This window comes from Amphiura filiformis, chromosome 5, assembly GCF_039555335.1.
Source record: "Amphiura filiformis chromosome 5, Afil_fr2py, whole genome shotgun sequence".
Lineage (NCBI taxonomy): Eukaryota > Metazoa > Echinodermata > Ophiuroidea > Amphilepidida > Amphiuridae > Amphiura > Amphiura filiformis.
The window spans coordinates 47,416,808-47,438,388 of record NC_092632.1 but is presented as its reverse complement, the minus strand read 5'-3'; the positions used below and the strand labels follow the sequence as shown (position 1 = coordinate 47,438,388).

General features: G+C 35.8%; 1 protein-coding gene across 9 annotated transcripts in view; it reads right to left on the bottom strand.

Annotated features, from left to right (window-relative positions):
• LOC140153254 (forkhead box protein N3-like) overlaps positions 1-21,581 on the bottom strand; it is a 99,111-nt gene that overhangs the window by 33,961 nt on the left and 43,569 nt on the right. For 7 of the 9 annotated variants that reach the window (XM_072175952.1, XM_072175953.1, XM_072175949.1 and 4 more), the window contains exons 2-3: positions 18,655-19,270; positions 402-559 (exon numbers count right to left, since the gene is read on the bottom strand). In XM_072175952.1, coding sequence (XP_072032053.1) covers positions 402-559; positions 18,655-19,251 — 755 coding nt within the window. In that variant the 5' untranslated portion in view covers positions 19,252-19,270. The other 2 variants (XM_072175956.1, XM_072175950.1) reach the window with 2 other exon arrangements.

The following is a 21,581-nucleotide window of genomic DNA, read 5'->3' as shown; positions in this document are numbered from 1 at the left end:
AGACATAGAGAGAGAGAGGGCAAGCGATGATAGAGAAGAGGTTTAAAAGCAAGATCAAAGAGGAGCAACAGCAGAGAGAGAGAGAGAGGGCAAGAGCACGAGCAGAGGGAGGGCGGAGGGAGGGAGCGTAGAGGGAGAGAGGGCAATGGGCAAATAGAGACAAGAGCAAAGAGAGAAAGGAGCAAGATGGCAAGAGCAAAAAGGAGACGTGAACCAAGAGGATGAGAGCAAGAGCAAAGGTAGAGGGCAAGAAATGGAATGCACACAGGGAGAAGGAGGCATGACAAAGAGTGGAGGGGGGAAGAAGAGAGAGCAGAAATAAATAGTGAGTGGAGTGGGAGAAGAACCCCATGTACCCTTATAACAAACACATAAACATTTAACCATGCAATAAAACTTACCACTGGATATTGGAAAGAGGTCCGCCTACATGCATTACATGGTGTGGTGTATATGGCAATACATGGTGGTATGGGTGGTACGGTGTCTTCCTGAGGGCTTGTAAAAGGTTAGGTCTATATTCTGGATCCACACACCACAGAGAACCTTTGCCTAAAGTCTGTGGATGAAAAAAAAAAAGTGTACAAAATGAGAAAAAAAAGTGACTATAGGAATAACAGAAACATACAATTAATTATAATTTCTGACCAAATAAATTTCAACCAAATAAATACACAGACAAAGTACGTACATATATATACTTGTATACATGTATATGTGTTAAATCAGACATTCCATGAAGGATGCATCATCTACATTTTGAGTAAAATATTGCATACACCCATCAGTACTGAAGTCAGTGACCGCAAATTATATCAGATCAAACTAGTAAGCTTGCTTGAACTGGAATTAAAAACTAGAAATCATTGAAGTAAAAAATAATTTAATTATCACGCCAGAATTGCCACTATAAGGTTTGTAGTAAGATAATTTGCTGAACAAATATATTCTGAAATAAAAGAATAGAAAATACTTGTTATGAATACACTCTTTACAAATAAATTATCTTCAATTATGACTCTTGCATATAATAACAGTACACTAAAATAAAAGTTATCCATCCCCTTCTTTTGATCAGCCTGTTACTTCAAAAATAAATTTCATTTTTTGTGTCAAATTATTTAAATATTTCTCGTATATAATTTTGTTCAACAATCCTCCCAGAGGTATCTATTTCCTCCTCAATTTCCAGATGAGTCAATCACCATAGCAACCACAACATCATACCGCCATCTTGTCATTTCTATTCTCATTATACTATCACAGTAATTCGTAAACAAGTTTATTATCAAGAACAATAGAGAACAAAAACACTAAAAGATGGTTGACTAACAACTTGAAATGTTGTTATAAACGACAATGGAAGAAAGCGCTACTATGGATCGCCATATTTACTAAGGGATATGGCAAACTCTTCAACAGAAACCCCTGGAGTTGTCATAGAAACCAACAAACTAACAATTCACAATCTGTGCAATGCAGAGATGCATTAATGGTTAAAATTAGTTTCAGTTGAGAAACAATAATTATCCTGGTGCATGCTTTGATCTCAATTGGTAATTGGAATGCTGCTGCAATTAGCCTTGGCAAAGAGCACTGAACAATAGCTAGTTTAAAGCAACATCTAGCAATTAATTGTGCACAATGTGCACGTGTGTACATGTGAAAGCTTTAGTTCTAGGATAATAATTACCTGAATGTGTGGAGAGTTTATTTAAATGTATAGGATCAAGTAGTGTATGCAGGGCGGATTTAGGGGGGGGCGCACGCCCCCTCTATTTTTTGCCTTGCAAAGGGCGCCGGCCCAACTTAAAATACAAAAAATGAAAGAAATTTAAAAAATGAACAAATTCGCCATGAGCAGCAAACAATGGGCCAAAACGTTGAGTTTTCGAGGGGTAACCCCTTAACACCATTTTTTCGTTGTTGATCAAAAATTCCTGGATCCGCCCCTGGTATGTGTGTGGAGCACTAAATAACCTAATAATTTAAATATGCACAAATGATCCTGGATGTTCACATCCAGGTATACAAATGAACTAAGAATTTTTCACATCAAATTTTGTGTTGTCGTTGGTCCCCGGGGTTGGTCCATGTTTTCGTGTACTTGATCAAATTACAAAATGAACATTCAAAGGAAATTGATCTAGGATTGCGTTTCAATTATTGTGACCTTTCCTTTACCATTCAAGTTGTAGCATCATCCTGTGATGGCCCTTGTTTTGCATCACAAATTCCCAATGAAGACATTTATTATGTATTTCAGCATGCCTTCAACAGTGCTGCTGTAGGCCTACTGCAGATAATGCTTGGAACTAATTACCGTATTGGTCCGAGTATAGTCCCACCCGTTTTTTATGTGAAAATTTTTCACAATTGGGGGTGGGATTATACTCAATTTAAAAAAAAAAAAAAAAAAAATTTTTGTTTTTTTTTTTTTTTAAAGTTTTCGGTTTTGGAGTGTCCCTGGACCTAGACCTAGATGCTAGGATCATTCATGGTTGACATAAAAAAAAAAATTTAAAAAAATTTGCACGATGTTTTGTGTTTTTAATATGAAAATTGATACTTTGTTTTCATGTCATACTCTATTAATGATTTCAAAATGCATTCAAATTCAATGCATTTTGAAATCATTATTAGAGTATGACATGAATATAAATTATCAATTTTATATTAAAAATACAAAATATCTTGAAATTTTTTTTAATTTTTTTTTTTAGGTCAACCATGAATGAACATAGAATCTAAGTCTAGGTCCAGGGAATTTTTTTAAAAAAAAAAAAAAAAAAATTCTGAAATTTTTTTTTTTTTTTTGGGGTGGGATTATACTCGAACATGGGACTATACTCGGACCAATGGTAGATAATATACAGACGGTATTTTGGAATTCTGTCTTTCCATCTCCACTGAATGCTAATTTACATTTTATTACTAATCAAATTCTTATGATATTCAAGCAGCCATTTAAGCGTATCCTTGGCCTTGTTAGAAAGCTAAAACAAATACTACTTATGATTTAATATCATATTCTAAATATCTCTGTATAATCCCCGTGCATAGAGCCGTAAACACAGCGGCCCTTTCTTATTCTACTCCAATGACTATATAATGAGGAATTGGTGGCAATCACAGCGTTTTAACACACAAATCAAATTTCCTCCGCATACATGATCCATTTTTGTGTGAACCAGCCGCTTGTAATTGAGTTACACACTCAAAAAGACACAAACTGGCATGCAGGCCATTCCGGCAAATTGCCCATTTATGAGCACACAAACTGATCCTAACATGGATGGGGAGGATTCATGATTCATCTTCATCTACCAGGATACTCAGACAAGTTGCTAAAAGGCAATATCTGCCTGAGAATACAAAATATTGGCCTGAGAATACAATACTGACGCCAGTCTTCAGACATGTATCAAAATATGAACAAAATAATAATAAACTTACCCGACAAATTACTTGCAACGTAAACACAGAATTATACATTTGGGCCTGCTTCTTTTGGTAATCTGGTTCAAAGAAGTATTTTGGATAATTCACCAAACTGCAAAAACTTCATCTACCTTTAATTCTAAGTTAGTTTCCCTTCCATATCTTTGAAATGGAATTCCCTCTGAATTGCAACCGGTTTTATATAATAACCTTGTATTAAATCTTTTTTACTTGAATATGCTTAAATGATTTTGTGGTATTACATGTTTTGGCTTATGTATTTCCAAATGCCTGAATTTTATGTATATTGTTTCAGGATTTCAAAATGGTTTTATATTACTTAATGTAGCTTTATGTACTTAACTATGCATTCATGTGCAGGATGAGTGGGCACTTCTGTGTTTGGACTTTAAGCCCATTCACTCATCCTGAATTACTTGCTTTTGTCATGTGTAAGAAATGTTAAGTACATAAATGTACTGTTATTTTGTATTTTGTAACTTAATTCAAATAAAATATCATTATTATTAACAGCTTAATAGTATGGAAGTAAGGATTGTTCAGAAGCATGCAGCAAAACATCACTTCTGCCTATCAGCAATACATCACTTTTGCCAAAAAGTTATTTAAATTTTTTGCTTGGTTTGTGTTTGATTTTAGTTTTACTGAAGAGTTCGCTAACAACATGGTCCATTATTTCCAGGATCTGCGATTGCATTCCGACCCTCTTTTATCTGTCTGCAGAGATCGCACTTTTTGTGATTAACCTGCCTTCGCCATTCCCCCACTTCCCTAAATATATCAAGTATCCAGCCAAGTACACATGAAAAAAACTTGCCAAACCATGGATAATACTATAGTATTGATCCCTCCTTGCACCGATCAATGCTCCCTCCATTCTAAGAGCACTCATTTCTTTTTCTTGGTCTGTCCATAGGACCAAATTACCACTAAGCAAGTTAACTCGCTCGCTATCCATGATGCGGTGCAATGGGCTAGAAATAAACAGCCAATCTACAGGAATAAATCAGATTTGGAGTTTCAAAGATTGACCCTCAAACAAAGATCTTAATCTTCAAAAATGGATTAAAAACCACACCCATATCGGGAATGATCCAACACAGAAAGGCATGTTAAACTTTTAAAATAATCAATAATATTGTCTTTAGTTTTTAAAACCTAGAAACCTATCAACCGAAAACAGGCATCAAATGCAGTAAGCATTAAATCCAATTGTCCTTACTGCTAATAACAAATCACTATGCACTTACTTCTCTGTTGTCATGACAACCAATCCAAACAACTTCCTGCGCCAAGCTTCAATTGCGAGCTAAGCTTATAAAGCGAGGCGAGGAATCCGATTCCAGAAAGAACCGTGAAGTAGTCTTAATGGGTGCTTAAATTTAAACTTAATGAAGGAACAGTGAGTTTGATGGCAGCTAGCTCTAACTTACTTTATTTGGAAAATACCTGCCTCGCAATTACAGCAATTACAGACACGCACTGCCAGCGAAGAAAAAAGGATAAATTAATCAAATGCATGTCATTACTTTGTTTGGCATTTCACTATGCTCACAACGGTAAAAACTCGAACTACTTTAAATATAAGATGAGTCTACTAATCACTTAAATGTTCATCTGACATTCCAATGGTTTATATTTGGCATAAGATGGAATTGATATTACTAATTGTACATTCAATATATAGGGCCTATACGTAAAAAGCATGTTGTACACCATGCATTTGCTAAAAATTGAAATCCATCCGTGCATCTGGTCTACAAGTAATTCATTTGAAGTAAAAATTATCTGTATGAAAAGCACCTGCATTTTGTCATTTTTGTGCTTATCAAGTGCTAACTTAAAACACAGCCATATGTCAGGGAAGAACCATAATTTTGTATGAGATTAATAATATCAGTCTCTTACACTTGGAACATTTCTAGCTGTTACTGGCTGTGATAGTTACAAACACCCTAACCCTAATCCTAAACCTAAAAGTAAAACACATATTCAATAGTGTGCAAAATTAAGAATCACCATTTTGGTGACTTATAACTTCTAAGTGCTTAAATCTTTAATGGATCTGAAACACTCCCTACACCTTTGCCTACTGGACAACTAATGGAAACATATGCTCTTTATTCATCTCTAGTATAAATGACAAAAGGTAAATTGTATAATTGTTGGACAATTAATTGTTAATGGAATTGTAAAAATTAGAATAATTTAAATAATCTAATGTGCAAATTAAAAAATTTATACTTGCAATTTATGGCATAAAACAGCAGCGACAAAACACCGAAGCCAAAAGCTAAAAAGTTCAACAACTTCCTTCTATAATTAACAGCCTAATTACATTGTTTTCTCCTTAATTAAGCACATGATTTGATAAGGTTACAGGGCCTGACAGTAGTTTTCTGCTTCCTCAGGGTGACTACTTTTTAAAATAAGACCAGTTCAATGAAACATAAAGACTCTAATATAACCTAAAGTTGAAATAAAGGCCATCTGAAGACTGTAAGGACCTTCAATACATACATACATTGTAATACCTATACTAAGTTACGTTCAAATAGGAACAATATCTTAAGATTTTACAAGCATGGAGCAATGCTGATTTCCACAAAAAATGTCATAATCAGTGTGCTCACCTCAGTGAGTCTATGGTGCTCGCCATATCTGAAGTTTATTTATGGGGAGGACTTGGTGTTAAATTTTGGTGGTGGTTTGTCTTTAAAATCCGGACCATTTTCAGTTTCAAATCTTAAAATTTCCAAAATCTTATGCTATTGATTATGTGGACACAAAGAAAATAATAGCAAAAGGAAGTGAGCACCAGTGAAACCAGCAACCCAAACATCCTGTGACTGAATACAGCCAGCTATGGTGTGAGTTCATACTATTCATTAACATGTCACATACGTAGGTCACATTTAAATGGGCCTCATCAGAATATTACCCACCGATGTAAGTTTGTGTCATGCGGTATACCAATATTACCAAAAGGGATGATTTGGGATTTTTTAAAGCCCAGAAATAACCTTTTCTTTGCGATAAACACATCACATGAACAATCTATTGACCAAATATGCCAATCAATTAGAAATTTGAACTTTTTTCATTCTCTTATATTTTGTAGAACAATGAAAATCTTTGGTACAATGGATCATCAAAGAAGTAATTGGTATGATTCTTTCAAATTTTGACTGTCAATGATCCAAGTTTCCCACGTAGTACCTTTACCTGACTATTTGACCATGGGTACTTAGGTAATCTGACCATGACTTCATTGATGCCATGCCAAATGAAGCATTACCAAATATGACGTAACTCTGAATTTTGACATCATTCCTCTTAGACATCCCTAACTCGTTTGTAATTTTAACGTCTTCATTTTGTAATATTCAAAGTGGATCATCGCAACTGGCGACTACAAATCTGGCTACTAATGGATGATAGTACTAATATAAGGTCCACAATACGGCTGAAGATGGACACATGCTTTCCCTTCCTAGCAACCCAGGCTCAGCTCTGTCATTTCCAACTGTGATGTTCACAGGGCGTTATGGGTCTTTTATAACTCTAGATGACTTAACTCACTTTTTGATCACATGCATGTATATCTGCGATATAGTCCTTCATCTTCATACACTGCAGTCTTTATGCTGGATTGCTAAGTTCTATGCAGTTTCCCCAAATTCTGCTTCATGTTTTGCTTGTTTCGTTTGCTTAGAATAATAATCATATCAGTTTTGAACATGAATGTGATAATTGCTATGGGCTTATTTGTATGTGTAGTCATGTAGGGCAGATACATTTCAAGTTGAAAGGTCTGCTGCATAAACCAAATTAGTGCCCTCCTCTAATTCTAGCCTGATTGCGGTTAAAAATGTGAACATGTTTGTGGGTAGATTTGTATGCATACAATTATGAAATAATAAAGACAGTTTTGGAAGTTGGGTTTAAGCACATTGTGCAAACAGCTGTAGAATGTACTTCAATCCTTTTCTGCTGCACATAAAAACGAATGGTTAATTTAATGGATGAGCAGCTTCATATCATGAATACAGTCATCTCTGTAAAATCATTAAAATAGAAACATTTAATTGAATGCAGAACTATTTTGGCATGAAAATCCCCTCATGAAAATAGTGTCGATATAATTATTTGGGCAATCAGAAGCCTGTGTGACAAATCAACAGACATATTTTGCTGATAGGTAACATCTCAAATGTGTAAATAATGGGAATAGAAAGACATATCTATATCAATAGGATTCAGGTTAACCCTACAGGTGAAGCTTCTATTACACATGTGGACAATTTCAGACAAAATTTTCTTCCACATTGAAATTGACTGCTAGCAACGTATTCAACATTTTATATTCCACATGAATTGATTATGTGTCAGCCCTGTATCCCGGTATTACCGTGAGTCGAAATGAACATCTTTTGAAGTGCTCGCCTCACACAACTGCCCTGCACTCATCGCAAACCACCGCGCCGGCAGGCACTTCTATACATGACAAATAAGATAACTTTGTTCCCCGAGCCAAGTTCTTATCAATTTGGTTTGCCTTCGTCAAACAATCTTTGTTCCAACTTCAATTTGGTGTCCCCATCTGACCCAATGGTTTCCATGGATACTAATGGTTTTATTTGATTGCCTTTGATAAAAAGTGTAGCCCAGTCATCCAGTAGCCAAAGGGGCCCTGTCTTGACCCAGCTGAGTTATCTAGTTGCTAAGCACAGCTGTTACCTAGCAACCACTTCCAACCAGTAGATACAGCTGGAAGCATCTCCATAGTGATGAGACTTTGCTACTTCATCCCGACAGATGACAAGATATGTGAGATGATTGCATGAGTTTAGATGATGATTTAAGCACTTCTTTCTGTATTTACACAAATCTGTAAAATTAATATATTATGGTGAGGTGTAGAACAGGTTGATTGATGTGATCAAACTTGAGTTTATATTGAAATGTATTGTATTTTCACATACCTTCAGTGTGTACTATCATACATGTATCTAGGTTCTATGTTAAAGTATTTTTATTTTCACAGGTTTATGAAACTTTGATCATAGAATTTACTGCATTTAATTGTACTCTAAAATTTATATCAGTGTACTGCATAAGCATGCATAGAGTTCAGGTAATTGGGACTGGATTTCCTTCTGCACTGTCTGTTCCATTCCACTGAGCCAATAATTCCTGCGTTTCCTGCGTAGGCCAACAACTTTGAGAAAGAAAACACTTTTACCTTACCACATATTTATCTACCTGATTCGATGATCTTTTAAAGTTCCCCATTCTTACAGCATACTCTTTTCCTGTATGTTTTTTCTGGGAACTTCAATGGGAAGTGCTGTAACTCAGCAACTGAAATGATATGAATTTGTCACTGATACAATCACCAACAATTTTGACATCACTATCCCCAACAATTTGCCCTGTAAACTATACATTTGTTTAGATTTGTAGATATAGGCCCGTATTGATTTTGGAGTTCGGGATTACCCTTTCTTTACTTTTTGCACACCATATCACCAAAAAGTGGGCCTTTAGTAAATTTTTCTCCCCCTTTAATTCGGACCTTTTTATTTAAAAAAATAGCAAAAAGTCAACCTTTATAGATAGGGGGTGCTGCCTCCAGGTACTGGCCTTAGCAGATGGACTTACGGACTTTACTTCTGCTGGAGGTAAGCTAAATTCAGTCACAATCTATTATTGTTGAACTTGGGCCTCTGGGAATGCAATTAGAATTGAGGTTGTTTTGGTCACCCCATTTCTGTATTGGCACAATATTTTCCTTCAGTTTCCATGGGTCTGTATATTAAACACACCTTGACTGCCAAAACAAAACAAGAGATGCATGCTAGTTTTGCGTTGCTTATTTAGAGCTGGCTTCATTTGCCTTATTAAACAACCAGCCTTGCCCTTGTTTCCCAAAGAATGCAGGCCTGAGTGTTTCGCTTGATTTGATGCCATGAACCTATAACCATGATATAGCAAAAACCATATATTCAAACTCAACAAAAGTTGACAAAAATTGAGAGATTCATATACATTCAACAGGACAAATAATTAATAAATGACTGTACACAACAGATGACACTGCCAATAAACGGAAATAATGCCACCCAGCCAATTCATACTAATAGTATTTTTAAAAGGTCACATTGCTTTTATCAAGTTCATTTACCGAACACATATCCTAGCGTTTTTTGTTGACAATGGGTATTTGATTTCCTTTCTTTATTTTGGCACTCACAAACCGGTGCTTGTGTGTGGTGTTTCAATTACAACCCATCCAAACCTTTCCTATTCACACTTCATCCCTCACTTCAATTCAAATATCACGCTGTACACAAGGTAACTTGAAACCGGCCCAAAATCATTTTGGCAGAAAAGTAATGTGGTATGAAAATACCGAAAAATCAGACAATTTCACCTATTTGTCGATAAAAAGTGGTAAACAAAACATACAGCATGCATGAACAACCTTTTGAGGGTGCACAATTTAGCTTAGATTGGTGTCTCACCTTATTTTGTTGGCAGTCTGGAAGTAAACTTAGGTCATGTTATTCTAACTTGTGGCAAACACTAAAGCATAAGAAAAGAATGCTACCTATAGGCAGGTGAATAAGCATGTGGGATGAATGCATGGTGACTGAAAGCTGAAGGCCCACAGTAAGGGAATTCCGTCCTACCATTCATTCAATACACTTGTCTACAACATTTTTTGTCTATTTAGTTTTCATGTTCAACAAAAAAGAATTGTATTCTCTTGATAAAACTTGAAAACTTAACACATTAAAATCACTTGATCTTCTTTTAAAAACTTGATAATCTAACAATGTCAGCCTGGGTGCATAATTTTCTAAAACCAGATCACACCTCCAGCTTGTCAAAATCCATATTTCTAATTTCGTAAAAAAAACTGTATCATTTGATCAATCTCCCTTTCCCCCTTTCATTAATCTGCATACGTGCAGATCACCCAGGTCGGTCTCCAAAAGATGTACACCCTGCAGGCCTTTTCTTTTTCCCCTATGACAAATTACAAAATATCATCTTGTTCGTCTAGATTGTAAGAATGTGGAAGAACGTCATCTCAGGTTTCAATTGAGATGAGTGCCGGACTAAGCCATCTATCTATCTATCTACATGCAGCTTGCAAGCGTGTCTCTTGATACTACTCCATGTACACACATTATGATTTCACACCACCAAATAGTATATATGGTTGTGCGCCCTTGAATTTCACTTCTCAGAAAAACCCATTGATTCTGAATTTAAGCATTAAAATGAGCAGAAATTTGCATAATTTTAGCCAAATTTGGATTGGTCATGATTGGTAATATTAATTCCTGCAAGTGTACCACAGATGGGAGAGATCGAATAACTTTTAATGATTTTAAGCAGCCTTTTCTTTACAGAAACACCGGCATGGTTTTGCCTGAAAAATAGGAAATTCCCAGACATCGTAGACTTTGAGGGCCAGTCGTAAAAAATAATGACGGTCAACCTATATTTTTTCCCAACCAGAGGGATCAGGCAAGGGCTGATTTCAACCATCATAGCTGTCGCTTAAAACTGAGTCGCTCCTGTGAAGAAAAAAATGACGTTTTCTTAAGGCAAATTTAGCACATATCTCTATGGGACTCTGATTTGGTGGTGTGAGATCTGAATGGAGCTGTGTGTGTGAGTCTCAACTTTTGATTGAGCAAGTTAGCCCTGTGCCTAATTCGTGTTTGGATTCACCGAAGAAGTGCATTGACTGAATTTATGTAATTAAAGGCTAAAATTGAAGAGAACTGCAACATTTGCTACTAATATACCAGTGCTAAGGTGAGTTTATGACCCAAAATGTGTGTTTGAGTGAAAGATTCCATTTCGTAGAGTGACTTAGGCCCTTGCAATGTAATCATAATATTTTTTAAGCTTACATCATCAATGGCATGCAATGACTCAGTGCCAGATAGAGAAGACATTGCAGTATGGTGCTAGGGTACTGGTCGGAACTCATGAAATAGGCGCCTGGATCAGGTAAGCTTACGGTTTGTGTGTTGGGTGGAGGGGGGGGTAGGCTAAGCTTATGATTCCACTACTGGTAACCCAGGTAATGTTTACAATCATGATGGTATGCAATGACTCAGTGCCAGATGTAGAAGACATCAGTATATGGTGGCACGTGGGCTAGGGCACTGGTTGGAGCTCATAAAATGTGTCCATGGATCAGGTAAGCTTATGGGGGGGTAGACTTAAGATTTCACTAATAGGCCATATAATTCAACACTTATAATTCAGACATTGTGGTCATGTTCTACTTTGTTTTTGTGTGTCTGCCTGGTTACTTGTCCCTCTTGACTGTAAATTGCTGAAAGCCTAAGTCTTGGTGAATTTTTAACATGGTAATCACAATGCTATCTTCAGTAGATAGCAGATGTCACAGACACAATGATTCTGCTTGAAAAAAAAATTTAACCAGCTTCTTGCTCAAATTATGCTAAAAATAAGTTAATTAGATTAAAATAGTCTGAAATTAAGGATAATCAGAAACATGTTGCATCATTCAGATTTCACACCACCAAATAGTATATATGGTTGTGCGCCTTGAATTTCACTTCTCAGAAAAACCCATTGATTCTGAATTTAAGCATTAAAATGAGCAGAAATTTGCATAATTTTAGCCAAATTTGGATTGGTCATGATTGGTAATATTAATTCCTGCAAGTGTACCACAGATGGGAGAGATCGAATAACTTTTAATGATTTTAAGCAGCCTTTTCTTTACAGAAACACCGGCATGGTTTTGCCTGAAAAATAGGAAATTCCCAGACATCGTGAGACTTTGAGGGCCAGTCGTAAAAAATAATGACGGTCAACCTATATTTTTTCCCAACCAGAGGGATCAGGCAAGGGCTGATTTCAACCATCATAGCTGTCGCTTAAAACTGAGTCGCTCCTGTAAAGAAAAAATGACGCTTTCTTAAGGCAAATTTAGCACATATCTCTATGGGACTCTGATTTGGTGGTGTGAGATCTGAATGGAGCTGTGTGTGTGAGTCTCAACTTTTGATTGAGCAAGTTAGCCCTGTGCCTAATTCGTGTTTGGATTCACCGAAGAAGTGCATTGACTGAATTTATGTAATTAAAGGCTAAAATTGAAGAGAACTGCAACATTTGCTACTAATATACCAGTGCTAAGGTGAGTTTATGACCCAAAATGTGTGTTTGAGTGAAAGATTCCATTTCAGAGTGACTTAGGCCCTTGCAATGTAATCATAATATTTTTAAGCTTACATCATCAATGGCATGCAATGACTCAGTGCCAGATAGAGAAGACATTGCAGTATGGTGCTAGGGTACTGGTCGGAACTCATGAAATAGGCGCCTGGATCAGGTAAGCTTACGGTTTGTGTGTTGGGTGGAGGGGGGGTAGGCTAAGCTTATGATTCCACTACTGGTAACCCAGGTAATGTTTACAATCATGATGGTATGCAATGACTCAGTGCCAGATGTAGAAGACATCAGTATATGGTGGCACGTGGGCTAGGGCACTGGTTGGAGCTCATAAAATGTGTCCATGGATCAGGTAAGCTTATGGGGGGGGTAGACTTAAGATTTCACTAATAGGCCATATAATTCAACACTTATAATTCAGACATTGTGGTCATGTTCTACTTTGTTTTTGTGTGTCTGCCTGGTTACTTGTCCCTCTTGACTGTAAATTGCTGAAAGCCTAAGTCTTGGTGAATTTTTAACATGGTAATCACAATGCTATCTTCAGTAGATAGCAGATGTCACAGACACAATGATTCTGCTTGAAAAAAAAATTTAACCAGCTTCTTGCTCAAATTATGCTAAAAATAAGTTAATTAGATTAAAATAGTCTGAAATTAAGGATAATCAGAAACATGTTGCATCATTCATGGAGCTGTGTGTGTGAGTCTCAACTTTTGATTGAGCAAGTTAGCCCTGTGCCTAATTCGTGTTTGGATTCACCGAAGAAGTGCATTGACTGAATTTATGTAATTAAAGGCTAAAATTGAAGAGAACTGCAACATTTGCTACTAATATACCAGTGCTAAGGTGAGTTTATGACCCAAAATGTGTGTTTGAGTGAAAGATTCCATTTCAGAGAGTGACTTAGGCCCTTGCAATGTAATCATAATATTTTTAAGCTTACATCATCAATGGCATGCAATGACTCAGTGCCAGATAGAGAAGACATTGCAGTATGGTGCTAGGGTACTGGTCGAACTCATGAAATAGGCGCCTGGATCAGGTAAGCTTACGGTTTGTGTGTTGGGTGGAGGGGGGTAGGCTAAGCTTATGATTCCACTACTGGTAACCCAGGTAATGTTTACAATCATGATGGTATGCAATGACTCAGTGCCAGATGTAGAAGACATCAGTATATGGTGGCACGTGGGCTAGGGCACTGGTTGGAGCTCATAAAATGTGTCCATGGATCAGGTAAGCTTATGGGGGGGTAGACTTAAGATTTCACTAATAGGCCATATAATTCAACACTTATAATTCAGACATTGTGGTCATGTTCTACTTTGTTTTTGTGTGTCTGCCTGGTTACTTGTCCCTCTTGACTGTAAATTGCTGAAAGCCTAAGTCTTGGTGAATTTTTAACATGGTAATCACAATGCTATCTTCAGTAGATAGCAGATGTCACAGACACAATGATTCTGCTTGAAAAAAAAATTTAACCAGCTTCTTGCTCAAATTATGCTAAAAATAAGTTAATTAGATTAAAATAGTCTGAAATTAAGGATAATCAGAAACATGTTGCATCATTCAGATTTCACACCACCAAATAGTATATATGGTTGTGCGCCCTTGAATTTCACTTCTCAGAAAAACCCATTGATTCTGAATTTAAGCATTAAAATGAGCAGAAATTTGCATAATTTTAGCCAAATTTGGATTGGTCATGATTGGTAATATTAATTCCTGCAAGTGTACCACAGATGGGAGAGATCGAATAACTTTTAATGATTTTAAGCAGCCTTTTCTTTACAGAAACACCGGCATGGTTTTGCCTGAAAAATAGGAAATTCCCAGACATCGTGAGACTTTGAGGGCCAGTCGTAAAAAATAATGACGGTCAACCTATATTTTTTCCCAACCAGAGGGATCAGGCAAGGGCTGATTTCAACCATCATAGCTGTCGCTTAAAACTGAGTCGCTCCTGTGAAGAAAAAATGACGTTTTCTTAAGGCAAATTTAGCACATATCTCTATGGGACTCTGATTTGGTGGTGTGAGATCTGAAACAGTACACAGGGCAATGCGCTCAAAGCTCATCTTCAGTAGATGGCTGATCTATATTTGACTGGCTGGCATACATGTACTAAATTTTAGTTTAGAATTGAAGTATTTCATCCAATGTGCAATTGTACGTACTTAAAGATAGATGGGCAGACTTTGAACTTGGCTATTTAAAAACAAGCTTGATCTGTTTCTTATATGCAGGTTTGAGAATGGCTTTTTTTGTAAACTGCCTGAAAAAGCGTGTGAATTTGGTCTTAAAAGGCCCAAAACAGGCTGAAAATAAAATGCGTAAATTTGGACAACAAAATAGCCTGAATTCAGGCAAAAGTTTGAAAATTCTCATGCCTGTAAAATCAGCGTGTGGAAAACCTCACCATAACCTTGATAATAAAGTACTGTCTTTCAACTCAAAATTCTGAACTTGTATTAAAGTTGTAATGTACTGATGAAAGAGTAGATTCCAAAATTTAGTTAAATTTCTAAATTACAGTTCATTTAATTACAGTACACATTAACAGTTGTGAAGCTAGACAACATTTGTTACACACATTTTATCATTATATCAAGTTCAATGCTCATGATAAAAAACAAAACAAAAATAAACAAACACAGGAACAAAGATAAAATAAAATAAATGAAATGAATAGTATCATTGGTTGTAAATTTGTAATATTATTGTTGGTTGGAAGTTTATTTTTTTGGTGATTATAAATCTTCATTTCTTATTAGTTATTTAATATATATCGGTTAATGAGTTTGACCTTTCTTCACATTTTTGATTTCCATGACGACTATTTGTCTATTTATTTAACCATTTTCTTTAAATTGGATCAACAAGTGATGACCTTTTGCGCTGATTAAATATTTCAATTTCACAACTTGGTATGTCTATTCTCATTGCAATCAAAGGTCATTTTACAATAGCAATTTATCATATTTTGTGGCATATATTTGTTTGTTATATGATATGAAAAACTGAAAAAGGAAGCTTTGAAGTTAAACTTTACCCTTGATCAATCGCTTGGCAGACTAGTTTTCGTTATCAAAAATTGATATGCAAATGATTAATTAGTATTCAAGTTTAGGTGAATACATTTTATTGCTTTGCCAATGAAAAGAAAATCCTTTTCTACAAGCAGACAGAATTACCAAGTTGGTCAGTATTTTTAGTTTTTTTTCTGGATGAATGACCCTAAAAAATCAACTAAGGCTTGAAAAATATAGAAAAAGCTTGAAAAATATACTATTATTAAAATTTTCTGAATTTTTTTCAAAAAGATTGTTAAAATCAATCCATTTTGGCCAAAAACAGCTTGACAATAATCCCAATAATAAACAAAAGCTGGTTCGGTCAAGCCTATAGAACTGGATTATTTTTTCTGTCGCCTTATTGAGGTAAAATTTAACGGAATCCATCAACCACAGCATACAACCTACATGGAAATCAGATAGGAATATGTCTATTTTATGGTCTACAATAAAAATTGATTCAAATATACAACAGGATACTTTACATGTATTTCTGGTAGAAAGAGTGTAACAAATTTGAATACAATGATCCTAAGAGCATGCTTAATGAAATTGGTATTAAGATATTTTGCAATAATAAATTGCAGCTTTAAAGGTCCGTAACCCGATCGACAGCATCATCCCCGATTTTTTCATTGTTGATGAGGTTTTGGTATCACATAATAGATACTATTTTTCTCATTACTATCCTGAAATTTGACGCTCCAAGTCGATGTATTTCGAGAAATCATGAATCACAGCGGTTTTTACAGGTTACCAGTTTGTAAACAATAAAAATTTCTTCGATCATGGGAAGAGAAAAAGCGAACTACGCTAAGTGTAGTCTCGCGGCCAGACTGTATGTGGCTATCACGAGGATCGACGAGTGTCAGACCGACGCAAACTGGCTGTGTAGGAGACTACGCTTAAAGTGCTGAGGAGACGGTCCGCCGTATATAATTAAAACAATTCCTTGATTATTTCAGTTGGTGAAATAGCTCAATTGGCTAGCGCCACCGTTCTTTTACCCGAGAGGTACCGGTTCAAAACCCGGTATCGGAAGGTTTTTTCCTCTCCATTTTAACCCAAACTTTTTATATTCATTTGAAATGTACATATTGCAAGGGGAAATATATTTTGTTTCCTTTTTTTCTGAAACGGTGCGAAAAAACAAAAAAAACAAAAAAAAAAAAATATTTTCCGTTCAATACGGGCCGGGCATTGCAGCATGTTATTATTTGTCATACGAACGGGAATTGTTGTTGTTGCATGCCTACCCAGAATGCAATTCACGTATACAAGGTATTGGATTGCAAATTTGGCTATTTATTCACATTTACGCTGAAAATGCTCTCGTTTTTCACAAAGCAGCATAAAGGGGAGATATTTGATATTATTATGTAATTTTAAAGACAATCCATATCCAAAACCAATAGGGTTACCCCCTTTAAATCAGATAAACAACCCTCACTATTTATTTGTCCATCTACTGTACCAGAACAAATCATCTCGATCCCTGTAAATCTGTATCTTTGCATCCGTTCAGTTTGAGCAAACACATCACAGTGTATTTAATTCACTGTAATTCTTTAAATCTATTCTTACCTATAACAATAAGTCCATATCAAGCTAGGTGGGTCAGTTTGTAATGAGATTCTATTCTATAACCAAAGATTAAGAAAACTATTTAGACCAAATCCCTCCACAAATATCGTTACCTTGGATACCAAGGAGATGCAAAATTCCATAACATCTCATTTGAATATTAAAGGTTTCTATAGATAGAATGTCGCCAGTTCGCCAGCAATGGTTACATAATATAACTCCCTGATATTAACTGGATGATACAACTTTTTTACAGAAAACTTAAACAGCAAATGCTGCCATGAAGTAAACCCATCTGTAACACCAATTGACAAACACCTATCATTAATTAATGATAGTGCTTTAGAGTACTGTATTTTAACAAAAGTTATGGATTGTGTGCAGTGCATGACATTTCTGAAATTGGATGATACAAGAGTTTTCCAAGAACATTTGTATTCCTACCTTAGAACTTTCAGATAGCACTGCATCTTTCATAAGAGCAAGTGCACCATACGTACATGCTGATGAAATATTGCATGCTATTGCTATCAGAAAATTTTGAGGTAGGAATTAATTTCTAGTGTTCCAAAGAGTTTTCAATCTCAAATCATAATTCAACCAACACAAACACCTTAAGTCTCACTACTAGTACATTTGATTTATATCAAAAAGATGGTATTTGAATGGAATTTTTATCTAAACTTTTTTGCAAAACATACAGCCAACCATGTGGTTTGAAAAGATTCGAACTCACTATACCCATTCCCTATTTTGATGTTCCCATTTTCTGTTGAACTCTTGTGATTTGCCTGGCAGAACAATAGGGAGTGGCCCAATGGCTGGCATTATGGCTGACAGTTGCCATGGTAACGGCTATGCAGCTGCACCACTTTACCATTTACCTATTGTCCCAACCAATGCCAAAAAGTTGCTATGAAAAGCGAGTGAACACAAATTTAAAATGGAGGCCATTTTATATTAACAAACGTAGCCTCAGGACGCTTTACAAGAAGCCGTTTGGTCTGAAAACACCACGTTTCAAGAAGTTTTTTAAAGCCCTTGTAGAAATGATGATGTATTGAATTTCACATAAATGTGAACAAGTTTTGAGCTACATAGAAAACTAGCTTACAATCCATCCTTTTTAGAGCAGCAATGCACACAGTGTGATGTTATATATTGATATATTCTAATTGCATCACCTTTCCCATAAATAGACCGAATTTTTTGCATGATCTTAATTTGTTAAAATGAAAATCTGTTAGTGATGCAAAACTAACAAGACAAGACAAACACACACAGAGCCAATGCTTTTTCTTACCTGTCCTTTCATTTTGTCCACTTTTCGGAAGCATTTATTTAGTGACAAGTTGTGTCTAACAGAGTTCTTCCATCCCGTGGGTGCAGTGCGGAAGTAAGGAAAGTGGTCCTGAATCCACTGGTAAATGTCTTTGACTGGAAGACGTTTGTGTATACAGTCCTCTATAGCCATGAAAATTAAGCAGCTAAATGAGAAAGGTGGTTTACTGTTGATGTGTCGTTTTGGATCCATTGGATCACCCTGATTGGCTGATAAGTTACTGTATTGATTCATCATGCCATCACCATTGTCTTCATTCTCTGTGGATTGTCCATCATCATCCTCATCATCTAGATCTAGATCCCTGAGTAAGTCGGTACTATGTAACCAACTCAGGGGTCTCAGATCATCATCTTCTATTGCACTTTTTTCCATCTTCAGAGCGCCGAAACAGCTGCTGCTGAATTGGTCTAGGTTCAGTTCCGTGTCCATGTCTATTTCCATTTTGACTTCTTGGAGAGCACGGGATAAAGTTGTGTCGTTGGGGTAGCTGTTGCTCAGTCCCAGGACTGCTTGCTTACTCGACAACTCCAGCTCTGACTTACGATTGGGTGGCATTGTGGTGGCTACCTACCACCTGTATAGGCAAGAAAAAAACACATACAACACTATATTAGTACAACTTATCTCAACAATCATATTTGGCACACAAAAGTGTGATAAAGGACAATTTTTGAATTGATACTACTCACCATTATCTGATAATGACACACCATATTTATAGACAATGTTCTTCATTTGAATCAAGAATATTATACACATGTGTGCTGCGTATGTACACTTCTAGAGACTCCACACTTACCAAACTTTAATCTGCCCACCAGGCCGAGCCTTAATTTCCATATGAATGACTTCCAATAATACTCATCGCCGCCAGATTCAAATATAGAGGTCACATGACTTGACTGGTGCAATGGCAATCACTGAATCATAGCTTTACATTACTAGGCTAGGGATTGTATTGGGATTTGTGAAAATCTATTTTTAAGGCCACATTCTTTTCAGAAAAATAGTTTGCTGAGAATAATTTAGTCAGGAGCTGTGAAAAAAGCAAGGTTATTATGAAAAGATTTACTGGTCTTTTGTTAATTATGGACAGCTTATAATTAACCTGGTAAATTATGCAAATAGGTTAGTAAATGTTATCATGGCTGTAAAGGATGTTATCAGTATTTATGACAAATGTAAGAAACTTTTTACTTTGATATGTAAAAATAATATAAGTTTCGTTTAGTTTTTATTCAGCTTTAAAAATAAATTAACATGGAAATTGTTACCCCCAAATGGAATATGGTACACATTTAATTCATGTCTTTACATCACCATGCAGGAGTTAATATCATGGGAAAAGTTAGATTGCCATAGTTCATTAGTTTTAGGTATCTATAGGGTCCTAAATCATTCTTCCGATGTAGGTGAAGAATGGACTGTCATGGCTGGTGATCATGTTCATGGCTCTCTCTGCCTAATTAATAATAATTTTAATCTAAAGAAAGTTCAAAGTTTTTATCTGTTGCTATCAGACTATCAGTTTCCATTCTTGCAAATACAAAGTCCACTTTACAATTTTAGTTGTGGAACTGATATATACATTGTACACCACACAGTATGTGCACAAAACAAATAGTACTTTAATTATCAATTTCCATATAATTATTATGATCAGCTGATTCCAGCCATTATGAAAACGGAATAATAAAGACAGACATACAGTACACCATGTGTACATGCACACCCAGTTTAACATTTTGAAATCCATGTATAAACTGGAATGACAGTACATGATTTGAACCCATGCACATGCTTTTATTGCTCACGGTTTTGCATGCAAGTTTTGAAACTTTTGATCAAACTTGCGACTTCTTCACATACTCTTTAATACATTTTCCTGTTATGACATCGACCAACAGTTTATCACATTTTGTAATCTTGGTAATATCTTCTATGTCAAATGAAATTTAAATGTACCACTCATATTGCATTACACAATCCTATCTGAGACTATCTCGAGTGTAGTGTCTTGATACTAATTGATATTTCCTACCTAATGTCCCAGAAAGGAAGAAAGAAAAGTCTATAGCAAAGTTTTCTTTTAAACAACTGTGAACTGGCAAACAGTTAGGGTCAAACGTTGTCATGGTGACCGCTTTGTGAAATCACAATCAAAGCATTTGAAGCTTTAATAGTACTTGTTCAATAGACCAAAATGGAAAAGACTCCCACACAAAAGGGCTATGGAATGCCGGCCAGTTCAGATTTTCCGCTGTGTCAACCTGATAATATTTTGGTGTCCTCCAACTTATTTGTTTAAACATTTTAATTTTCAAGAATTAAGTTAAATAAACCTTTTTGACCTTCATGCACACTAAAAGATAGTTTGATTTCCGTGTTTAAAAAAAAAAAAACTCATTTGAATGAAAAAATAAGAGTATGATTTTGACTGAATATGCCACGAGGGCAAACAGAACACACTGATCTGAAGCAACCAGATGGCACCCCAATTTAGTCATACTCTACTGATCATATAAAGTTGCCTTGGCAACTGGCCAGTAAGCTTGGTTACGACAACAGTTGCCTAGGGGATGCAAGCCAAAAAGGACATGCTGCCTGCCTTCAGTTGGAGTCTTTACCTGTGGGCCATATGGTTTTCAGGTGGGCTCGTTCTTTAATTGAGCGATCAAAATGCATGCTTTGTTTAAACTAACTGAACTAACAAAAAACAATTAACGTGTAAACAAATATTCAATTATGTGAGTTGATTTATAAATAATCATTATTCAACCTGTATTAGAGTTTCTATTCAATTTTCAATACAGTATTTCTGAATCAAATTCATTGACCTCAAAAGCTCTTTTTTTGTGTGTGTAACAAAATACAGCTCTTTAAAA